This window comes from Mirounga leonina, unplaced genomic scaffold (assembly GCF_011800145.1).
Source record: "Mirounga leonina isolate KUSES-001 unplaced genomic scaffold, KU_Mleo_1.0 Mir_170, whole genome shotgun sequence".
NCBI classification, from domain to species: domain Eukaryota; kingdom Metazoa; phylum Chordata; class Mammalia; order Carnivora; family Phocidae; genus Mirounga; species Mirounga leonina.
In genome coordinates, this window is record NW_023270433.1 from 3,361,558 (window position 1) to 3,372,236 (window position 10,679).

At 59.3% G+C, this 10,679-nt stretch overlaps 1 protein-coding gene across 1 annotated transcript in view; it reads right to left on the reverse strand.

Moving 5' to 3' along the window:
• ADAMTS13 (ADAM metallopeptidase with thrombospondin type 1 motif 13) overlaps positions 1-10,477 on the reverse strand; it is a 27,575-nt gene extending 17,098 nt beyond the window's left edge. Inside the window, 11 exon segments of the mRNA XM_035016645.1 lie at positions 648-752; positions 1,541-1,703; positions 2,306-2,446; positions 3,863-4,009; positions 4,131-4,255; positions 4,445-4,528; positions 6,410-6,585; positions 7,606-7,765; positions 8,675-8,955; positions 9,983-10,049; positions 10,382-10,477. Of these exon segments, the coding sequence (XP_034872536.1) occupies positions 648-752; positions 1,541-1,703; positions 2,306-2,446; positions 3,863-4,009; positions 4,131-4,255; positions 4,445-4,528; positions 6,410-6,585; positions 7,606-7,765; positions 8,675-8,955; positions 9,983-10,049; positions 10,382-10,477 (1,545 nt within the window).
• Between the last annotated feature and the right edge of the window lie 202 nt (positions 10,478-10,679).

The following is a 10,679-nucleotide window of genomic DNA, read 5'->3' on the forward strand; positions in this document are numbered from 1 at the left end:
ACACCTGGGGCACCCCCCACACAGGGCACACCATCCCACACCTGGGGGACCCCACACAGGGCACCCACACCCACACAGGTGTGCACACGTGCTCCCGCACTCCCATCCTGCTCAGGAAACAATGCTAAATGGAAGAGGGCAAACCCCAGGCTGTAGGACAGAGGAAGGGTCTGGCCACACCAGGCAGAGAGGAAGGACAGAGGCCCTGAGGTCTGCAGGGCAGAGGCAGACGCTGCCTGGTATGGCCAACGAGAGGGAGTCTGGGTCAGGGAGCTGGGCTGCGCAATCACTACCACTCAAAGCCTTTGTCTCCTCTGTGGGTCAGGGGTGACGACACAAACCGTCTCCAACCCAGGGAAGGGGGAAAAGAAACTCCACAACGCTGCGGGGAGGGCGGGGCTCTGGATTCCCCCACCCGCCTGTGCAGAGTCACCGGTGAGCCCCTTGTCAGTTTTCACTGGTCCTGCGAACCTAGAAAACCCACCCCATCTTCCAGGCCCTGCAGGGAGGCAGGGCAAGTCAGTTGGCACACGGAAGCATCTTGCCGCCCAGCTCTCCAGACCAGGTGACCAAGACGCATGGACGCATGGACGCGTGCATGCATACGCACGCACACACTCTAACATCCCTCCATTCCCTGCTCTGACCTTCTGCACGCCGCACTCTGTCCCATCCAGGAGAGGAATGAGGAGACGACTACAGCGGCTTTGATCCAGGGGGTCCGTGTGGCAGGACAGAGCCTGGCACATGTCCTAAGAGGGGAGACAGGTGGCCAGCTCGGGGCCACTACAGCCTGTTGGCTCAGCGTCCAGTCTTAATTGTCCCCCCACACCACAGGACACAGGGACACATATACTGTTCCGTGGGCACTGGTGGCCCGGGAGAAAGGGCACGGCAGACCTCTCCATGGGACAGGGACAGTGACCAGGGCCCACAGTCATTTTAGGGGCCTACAAATATGTTTTCATTTCTTTTAAAATCAAAAGAAAAAGACGGTCTTTTAGATCAAAGAAAATGTTCTAATATGTAACATTAATGTATTTGTATTTACAACACTTACACAACATTTATAAAAACACTGATAATAAATCTTAATATTTTGTATGGAGGAAGAGGCCCACTAAGGCAAAGGTGCCTGGGGCCCATGAAAGTCCCGTGCAGCCCAGGGAGGAAGTCTGTCTTTGGGATGCCTGCCCCCTTCATCTCCCCTCCCCCTGCCGGCTCACACTCCTGCTATAGGGTTCGGTTTGGAGGTCACTTCTTCTGGAAAGCCCTCCAGGTTCCCATTGGGTTGGAAGCCTTTGGTAACTGCCTATTTAAGTTCCACGTCCAGGGACGCAGGAGCCTGCCAGGGCCGGCTCTTTAATAATTTGTGGGACACAGTCAAAATGGGGAACAAACATGGGGACTCTTGCTAAAAAATTAAGAATTTTAAGAAGTGACTGACAGCCTAGCCCAGTGGAGCTCACAGCGCGGACCGCTGGGCGCGGGTGGAGGGAGCACACGTTGGGGTGCGGACAGGCGGGCGGGCGGGACTCACGAGGTGCTCCCTGGTGAAGGTGCAGGCCACGGCCGCAGCACCAAAGGCAACCCGGCACTGCTCGTCGGCGCCGTAGAGGAGGCCGGGCTGCGCCTGCGGAGGGCGCCCCGCGGCCCTGGCCCGCGGCTCTGGCGGGTCCCGCATGCAGTGCGCCCGTCCTGCGCTGCGACAAGGCCGCGGCTCAGGCTCGGGCGGACACGGGGTGGGGGCGGGATGGGGGAGGACGGGAGTCCTCAGCGCGTACGCGCACCGACAGCCGGCCCTGGGCTGGGACCAGGCTCAAGCCCGGAGCCAGGGCGGAGCGGAGGTAGGGCCGGAGCAGATGCCCGGCGCGATGCAGCGGGGAGGAGGGGGATGCGGCAGACGGGAGTTGGACTGGGGAGCGGGTGGGATGGAGGGTCGAGGCAAAAGCAGGGTGGGGCAGAACTGAGGGGCGGGCGCAGAAGCGAGGGCGATGGAACAGCGGGTGCGCGGGAGTGGGAGGGAACGAGGGAGCCGGCACAGGGAAGTGTGAACGGAGGGAGGGGCGCGCACGCGGAGGGGTAGGTGGAAGGGTGGGTGCAGGGGCGTGGCGGAGGGTGGAGGAGTGCGCCGGGGAGGTGCTGGGGCCCATGGGGAGGAGGACGCGGGGAGGCGATAGGACTGAACAGAGCGCTGGGCAGGGCTGGGGCAGATGGAGGGCTGGGTCTGGGGGACAAGTAGGGGCGCGCCCCGCGTGGAGATGGGGGCGTGGGGAGGGCTGGGCGGGGTGGCGGATGCAGCTACCTGAGCAGGTGCAGCAGTTGCCGGCGGCTGCAGGCGGACCACGAGAGGTCGGTCCGGGCGGGCGCCGCGTCCTGGGACGCCATCACGTGGCCGCTGGGCCCGCAGCCGCTGCCGGGCGCACCGTCGTGCTCCACGCCCAAGCTGTGCGGGGGGCGGCAACGCTGAGGGTCCCCTCGCGAACCCACCCCCTCCAACCCCCGCTCCAGTCCAGGCCTGGCCGGAGTCCGGCAGCGCGGCGGTGCGGTTTCACACCCCAGCGGCCTCCCGACCCTGCCTCAGTTTCCCACCCGAGAGCACTGGATCAACCAGGGAGCTCCTGCCTCTTCCGGCTAATAAATATCAAAAGTCTTTAAAAATGTTGAGACCAAACTAATCCTGGACGTTATAAGTCAGGGAGGATGGGGTCCCGAGGCACCTTGGGGGGTCGGGGCTGCCGGTGATTATTTGCTGGATCTGTGGGCTGGCTCAGGGTGGGAAAATTCATCCACTGCCTGTATCATAAGGTTAATAAAAAAGTCGAGAAAATGTGCAGGCCTTTGGCCATGGTCTCCACTCCCAGTGGGTGCTTTTCAAAACCTTCTTTAAAAAAAAACAACAACAAAAAAATTTTTCCTCCAAACAAGACAGATGGAGGCATTGTGGGGGTGGGGTGGGGTGGGGGTTGGGGGGTCAAGGGCAGGTACAGGAACCAGGGTAAAGGTGGAGCTGTTGTGGGCTGATGGGGGTGTGAGGAGCCCCAGGCTCGCTGGGCACCTGAGCCACCCACAGAGATGGGGTGTGGGGGATTCCACAGCAGAACTCAAAGGGGCCTTAAGGCCTGGGGGCAGGTGGGGGCTGGGGGGAAGGAGCACAGACTCACTCTTTACTTTAGGAGTCTCTGTACTGACTTTTTACAGCAAGTGGTTATTACTTTCATAATGAAAAGACTAAAAATCATCAAGGAAAGAAGCTCACCACTTGGGGTAAATGACAATAGGAACAAAGATTTGCCTACAGAATGCAGAATGCTCATAACAGGAAAAATTTGGAAACAACCTAAAAAGCCAACAATGGGGGATTAGTTAAATAAATTACAGTGCATACCAAAAAAAAATTATAAAAGATCTGGGAAAAAAATGTTTGGGATGTATTGTTCCATTAAAAACCAAGAACAAAACAATAGACAATATAATCCCGATTTTGCAAATAAAAAATTATGTGTGTGGGTAAGAAATGACTAAAACATAAAATGTGAACAGATGTTATCCCTAAGTGGTAGGATCTGGGATAATTTTGACAGCCTGCTTTTTCTTTACCTGAATTTCCTAGAAAACTTATTTTCTCCTTTTGTCCTGCTTGTTTTTTGGGGAAAAAACGTTTTTTTTAATCACCTGGTAATCAAGAAGTATCAGATTTCCCAACCCTTGTCCCTCCCCCACCCCCAGGTCCACTGGGGCCAAGGGTATTAGATTTCTTCAGCAGATTCTTCCAGGGCCCACCGCCAGCCTCGACGTGACCCATGACCTCTTGGGAGCCCCGGTCAGCTCCTGGGCCACAGCGTGGGGACAGGATGCCTACCTGTGCCCAATCTCATGGGCGATGGTGACCCCCAGGTCAAAGCCAGTATCCTCAGTGATGAGGCAGCTCCAGGAGGATGAGCAAGCACCCCCCAGCTGGGTGACCCCCCGAACCTGCCGGTTACCATCAGGTAACTCCAGGTCAAACCTTGGGAAGAGAGAACAGACACCTGGGTGGTGCTGAGGTGCCTGCCCACAGCCAGACTGCCTTTGCAGAGAAGGGGAGCAGCTCCCAAGCGGGCTGGCGTGCCCCTGGGGAGCGCGGCTACCTCGTGATATAGAGGACCAGGTCGGCATGCCCGGGCTCTGTGTCGTCCTCGGGGTTGATGGTCCTGCTCCACTCACAGACACTCAGCAGTGACGCAGTGATGTTGGCTGTGATATTCGGAGCATCCTGGGGGATCAGTAACAAAGCCCATGTTTATGAGAGCTGCACCCGACGGGGTGCTGACAGCCGCTGGCCTCTCGGTCCTCACCACAGCCCTGTTACTATGCATGCTACAGGTGGGGAGACCCACAGGAAGAGGTAAAGAGAACAGAAGTGGGTTTTCCAGTGACTCTGGGCTCCCGGCTCGGTGCCTACCTCAGGCTGGGTCAGGATGACCATCTTCACTAGATGTACTCGGAACTGAGCCCCCAGGGACGGGTCCCTCAGCAGCTCTGACCCCTGTGGAAGGGCAGGAGAGAGAGGTGACTCATGGGGGCTGGCGTGGCCTGATTGGTGGGCTCGGGCCCGGAGAAGATGCTCCATCAGCACGGGGGAAGATGCTAGTGCTTGGGCGGGGAACAAGCCACAGGGATGGGCAGGTGTGCACTGGTCCTCCCCTTGCTCAGGGCTCAAGAAGGCCAACCAACACACCCACCCACCCACACACACACACACACACACACACACCACAACCCGGAAACAACGGGATGCAAATAGTTGTTATTAATCTAGAACATTCCATTCCAACACTGCTCCCCTCTCACCAGATTCACCCTGTCCTTTCTCTTTTCTGCCCATCCACCTGAAACACCGCTCTCTGCTTATTTAACCTGCGCATCTCCATGAGGCGGCATGAGGCCCTCCCTCCCTCCACAAGCCCCTTCCTGGGTACCCCAGAGAAGGCTCCCCCCACCCCCAGCCAGCCCCCTGGCTCTCTCTCGGCGCATGTGTCAAGATGCCGATCGTGGCTGACTTGTGTGGCTGTTGGCACCAGCTTGTCCTCTGAATTACACGTGGTACCCACGAGAGCACTCGGCTGTCACCAGCCTCAGCAGGTCTGAGCCTGAATCCAAGCTCCACTGCTTCCCCTCCCAGCTGCTCGGGATCCTGTTAACTGACCCTGGAAGCCCAGGTTCCTTATCTGTGAAATGGAGGGAAAGCCTTCCGTGGCTGTTAGCAGGCTCAGGAACAAAGCAGCTGGTACAGAGTGGGTGTCCGTCGTCTGGGCAGGAGCCAGGCTGGCATCTACCACCCTCCCGGGTCCTCAGAAGGCACATCAAATGAGCAGAGGGAGTATGGCACCATTACCGGGTGTCAGCATATTAGAGGTGGGACCGCCAGTGCTTGAAAACAAGAGCTTTCAAGTGACTCAAAGGAAATGCTGTTGGCCTCTCGGGCTGCAGGCAGAAACCTTAGGCTCCCTGTGGGCTTGGGTCAGGTCTGCAAGGGGGCGGGACTCCAGGGGTGTGGCCCTGGGACCCAGAGGCCCAGAAAACACAAGGGGACAGGGACAGGTTGGGAGGCCTGGGGCTCTGAGCCTGGGGGGACATTTCCTTTTGCCCCAAACAGGTGGCCATCCCTGAGGCTGGGCACAAAGTGGTGCTGATTACTGCACATTCTTGGGGGCAGCCCACCCTCCAGGGCCAGCTTACAAGTGGGCGGCCCTCTCCTTGCAGTGTTGGTCCTAATATCCTGATGCTGTGGAAGCTTCCATGGCAGCCTAGAGCAGTCACTGGGTGTGGGGGGGTCCCACATGCATTCTCTAGTTGCAGGCACGGGGTCTCATGGAGTCTGTTACATTACGCGTGAGCACTCGGTTGTTGAGCACCTGTCTCTCTGCTAACACTCAGTGGGAGTCGTACTTCTCACCCCACCTTCACCCCTAAAGCCAAGTGAAGGAGAGGCCGGCAGCAATGGGGGTGCCCACAAGGAGAGGGCCAGCAGTGCTGGCCAAGGTGCCCATGGAGCAAATGGGCTTCAGGACAGAGGCCAGATTTGAGAGTCCCCTGGAGAGAAGGGACCCAAGGAACAAGAGGCTGTGGGGTGCACTAGGGAGCCAAGAGGGGTCCCAGGACCTCACCCACCTCTGCTCCAGGTGAGGGAGGGGAGGAGGAAGCAAAGGGCAGGCCGCACCCTTCCCCACCCCAAGGCCCTGGGCCCCAAGCATGACCCCAGCCTTAGGGTTACACCTGAGTTCAACCTGAGTTCAAACTACCAGGTAAGCCAGCCCACTCACATTCCGTTCCAAGTCTCTGGCGTGGGGCGCCGTGTCCAGAGGCCCAAGTCCCAAGCCTAATGGTCAGCACCATCCAAGGAGCCCGCTCCGCAAGGAACACTCACCATGTTGAGGTTAGTGAGCACGTAGCGCTCAGTGTCCTCCTGGTGAGCCTGATAGACGTCGGGGCCCACGGCCACCAGCAACTCCAGGTGCAGGACACTCCCGGCAGCCCATCTCCGGACGCGAGGGTAAGGAGGACGGCCTGCTGAGGGAGGAGGCAGGGCTGACAGCAAAGGTTCTAGAAAGCAGATGACCTGTGGCTTTGGCCAGCCACAGCCAGGTCTTTCCTGGGCTGGGAGACATCGTGTGAGCCCTGTCCCTGCCACTTCCCACTATGGAGTTTAGGGAGTCAGGGGTGCTCAGCTTTCTCATGGGGAATGTGGGGAGCAGGGAATACCTGCCTCCCAGGTGGGTGAGCACGCCGGGAGCGGGCCTGGGCTGTACCCACTCTCAGCCCCTACCTCTGGCCCTCCGGGAGCTGGCCTCGAGGGTTGAGGGTCCCAAGCTGTCAGAAGTCACTTTCTGCGGTGACTGTTAGAACCAGTGGTGGCTAGCCCAAGAGACTGCTGAGTCTTGGATTCCACCCCACCCCGAGGGCCAGATCGCATTAGTGACCAGGCATTCTGGAGCATCTGAAAGGGCCCAGTGGGAGTGCAGGGCCCAAGGAGGGAGCTATTGTGAAGCCTTTTTGTCCTTTGGGTCTCCCCAAAGCCCCGGGCACTGGCTCTGCCTCCTTGATGCCCTTCTGGGCACCTCCTGGAGAGCAGAACAGGGTCATTCCAAGATGACAAGGAGAGCCCAAGAGAGCGCCCTGCCTGCCCCTGGATGCAGCCCGGGCGATGGACGAGCAGGCCTGGGAGAATGCAGAGCCAGCTCCACTCCTGGTTGTGCCCTGGAGCCGTCGTGTCAGCCCTGAGCGGCCACTCTCTGTCTTTGGGCCTCCGTGTTCCGTCTGTACTAGCAACAAATACCAGTAAGCGATGTCCTGCCAACAGCGCACGTCCGAGAACGTGCTTTGTAAGCTATGAAGAGCTGTTTGTAGGCTGGATGTCTACCTGTCCCCCAGGTAGAAAACTGGGCACATGGCTGATGGCCGGCCACGTGTTCCCCTGGCCTACCCACTCCCCAGCATCCTGACAAAGATGGTTCACTCAAGTTTGTGGCATTTTGCATGGCCACCTGGGCATTGGGGAGAGCTGGCCCTCCCCCAGAGCTGTCCCCAAGGGCAGCTCCACCCTCCCTCTCCCAGGGGCTGTACCTTGGATGACTTCTGGGGCCTTGGGGGCTGTGGGGGCCTTGGGTACAGGCCTGTGGATCAGGTGGGGCTGGGAACGAACCCAGGGAGGCACAAGTTCCCGGTGCCGCCTCCTCACCGGCTGAACGTAGAACCTGTCCGCACCCACCAGGATGTTGCCCTCCTAGAGAAGAGAGAGCAGCCTGGCACAGAGGCCACCGGCCCCGCTGCATGACAGGGCCTCTCTGGGACGTCACAGCACTGGGCACGGACCTGCCCTGAGCTCTCTCCAAGGGCTCCTCTCCAAGTCCAGCGTCCCCAAGCCCATCCTTGTGGGACAGCTGGGGACCTGGGCCCTTCTGGGTCCGTGCCTACTGCTACACCTGCTTCCAGCCTACCCCCCACACACACACTCTGGTCCTCCCTCACGTCGTGGCCTTTGAGTCCCAGGCTGTAGGGTCTGGGAGAGACACTGGTGGGATTCCTCATGTACAGAAATGGAGGGGACCTCAAGGGACTAGCTAGGCCCATGCTAACGGACAGCACGGCAGTCACTAGACTGAGCCGGAGTGGCATGTGTCCCGGCCCACACTGGGCTGCCCAACGCAGCAACCACAGAGGGGCACGTAATGACATAAGTGGCTCTGGCTTGACCAATGCATCGTGACAGATTTCCATGGACACCTGACACCAGGCCTCATGACAAACCAAGATACTCATCATTTCTTGGTTGAAGAGCCTGAGATCCAACCGAGTGACTGGTCCAAGGTCATCTGGACTAAGGGACAGAGCTGGAATCTGAACTCAAAGGGCTGACTGCCAAGCCCTGGCTCTTTCCATCCCGTGGCCCCCTGGATTCAAACTGCTCTGCCACCTGCTAGCCGGGCGGCCTTGGGAAACTCAGCCAGTTTTTCTGAGCCTCCATGGAACATGCCCTCATGGGGCCTGGCATGAGGCAAAGATCTAATGTAGTGTCCTCCCGCACATCTGGCTGGGCAGAAGGGAGCTGGGGGACCTGTCGGCGCCATGGGGGTCCCACCAAACACACCCTCAGCATGGCCTCTCCCCGATGCTGAGCCGGGCTCCCACTCACCAAGTGGCCCGAGCAGTAAGTGACTCTGGCCACAGCGCCCAGGGGCAGCAGGGGGCGGCCTCCCGTGAAGCAGAGATGGGGTGGCCGCCTCAGGAGCCGGAGGGAGGCATTCAGCACGTGCTCGCTGGTGAAGGAGGCGGTAAGGAGGCTCTGCTCCAGCGGGAAAGAGATGGTGAAGAGCCGGCCCCAGGCGTGCAGGGAGCAGCGTGGGGCCCTGCAGGGTGGCCCCTGGGGCCCCTCTTCACAGATGCAGCTGAGAGGGGCCACGTCGAATGGAGGAACTGCAGGAGAGAGGAGGCTGCCTTGCTCAGCCCTGCTCAGCCCTCCCGGTCTTCCTGCCCAGGAGAGGGGGCCCCATTCGTTCCCTTTGGTGCATGGGGAAACATGCTGGCCTGGAACCCCAGGGGGGGAGAGAGCGTGGGTTCAAATTCAGCCCTTCCCAGCTTGCAGAGGGGTGAACTGCAAGTTGCCTCTCCCATCTGGGCCTCGCCCTGGGGCAGACCAGCACTCAGCACACTAGCCTCACCCCACGACAGGGTTTCACGAGGGGTGGCATGAACCCCAACAGGCAGAGCAGGTCCAAGCACAGCCTCTGTGGCCTCTAGGAAAAGCAGGCGCCCAAGGTCAGCCTCACCATCCTTCTTCACCCATCTGCCTCACCCCTAAGGAGCCCCCAGAGAGCTGCAGGGACCTGGAGTCCTGATACACAAGTTTCTGGTCCCCACTCCCACCCCTAGGCAGCCCCAAGCAGGGCTCGATGTGCATCTGACCCAGGCCACGGAGAATTCAGTCGCAAGTGGGACATCCCTTCTTTCACTCCAGCCTGACCACTAGCCCACCCTGCCTCTGTTTCCCAGCAGCCTTGAGATCAACGGCCTAACTCAGAAAGGGGGCTGGCACCCCAGAGAAGTCCACAGATGTGGCCGAGAGCGACAGGAAGGCCCTGGCTGGAGCTTGAGCCAGCACCTATCTTGTTTCTCACAGAAAGGATAAATATTTCCATCCATGACCAGAAACCACAAGAGCTCCTGCAGCTCCCCCAGCCCAAGGGAGGCCCCCGGGGCAAAAGGGACCAACTAATTAGTAACCATTCCCTTGAGATGTTGAGCAGAGCCTGGGGTCAGAACCCCAGCTTGGTCCAGAACACCCAGACCAGCTTTTACGGACTTGGCAGAAGTCCAGAGTTAATTAACAGGAACGAAGGCAGCTTCTTGGACCTCCTCCCCCCAGCAGGGCCCTGACTCAAGCAGGATGTGCCCCTCAGGCTCTGAGGAACTCCCCCTGCTAAGGAGACTCCATGACAAGTACCTTTTAAAGTAGCTTCAGGGCCAAAATAAGAAGTCACTTCCTCTGGCTCCAAAGCCTGAAGAAATTGCTGCAAGACAGAACGGACAAGGGAGAAGAGAGGAGAGAGGGGGGTGACAGAGGGACAAGGCAAGGGGGGGAATCGAGGTGGGGGGTAGGGGAGGAGGACGCAGTACCAACAAGCCCATTCCTTCCTCAGCGAGCATACTCCATCCCCAAAACCCCAAGCTCAGATCCACCCCCCCAGTGCAAACCCCAAAGCTGAAAGAACACCCCCACTCTGCTCAAAGGCTGTTGGGCAGTTCCGTCTCTCCCCAGGGCACCCTCCTTCAGCACCCAGAAGAGCTCAGATGCCCGGCCCCAGGGCTCCCCGAACACCTCCACGCCTGCAGACGCACCCACCTGCTGGAAATCAGAGAGACCCCAGCAGCCCAGGAGAAAGAAGGCAGAAGTGAGAACTGCCCCCACGCCTCTCCCCCAGGGGTGAGACTCCCTCATCCTCAGGAAAACCAGGCTGTAGCAGAGGGAGAGAGCCTTGTGACTGGAAATCCGGCCGGTGTGGAATGTGGTACACCCCGGTGGGCGGGAAGATGAGGCTGTGTTTACTCTTGGGAGCTTCCTCTGGGGGCAGGGGCTATGGGAGTGGGCAGCCTGCAGACTCTTGCACTGAGGCGGGTCCTCGGTCCAGAGCACTGGATCC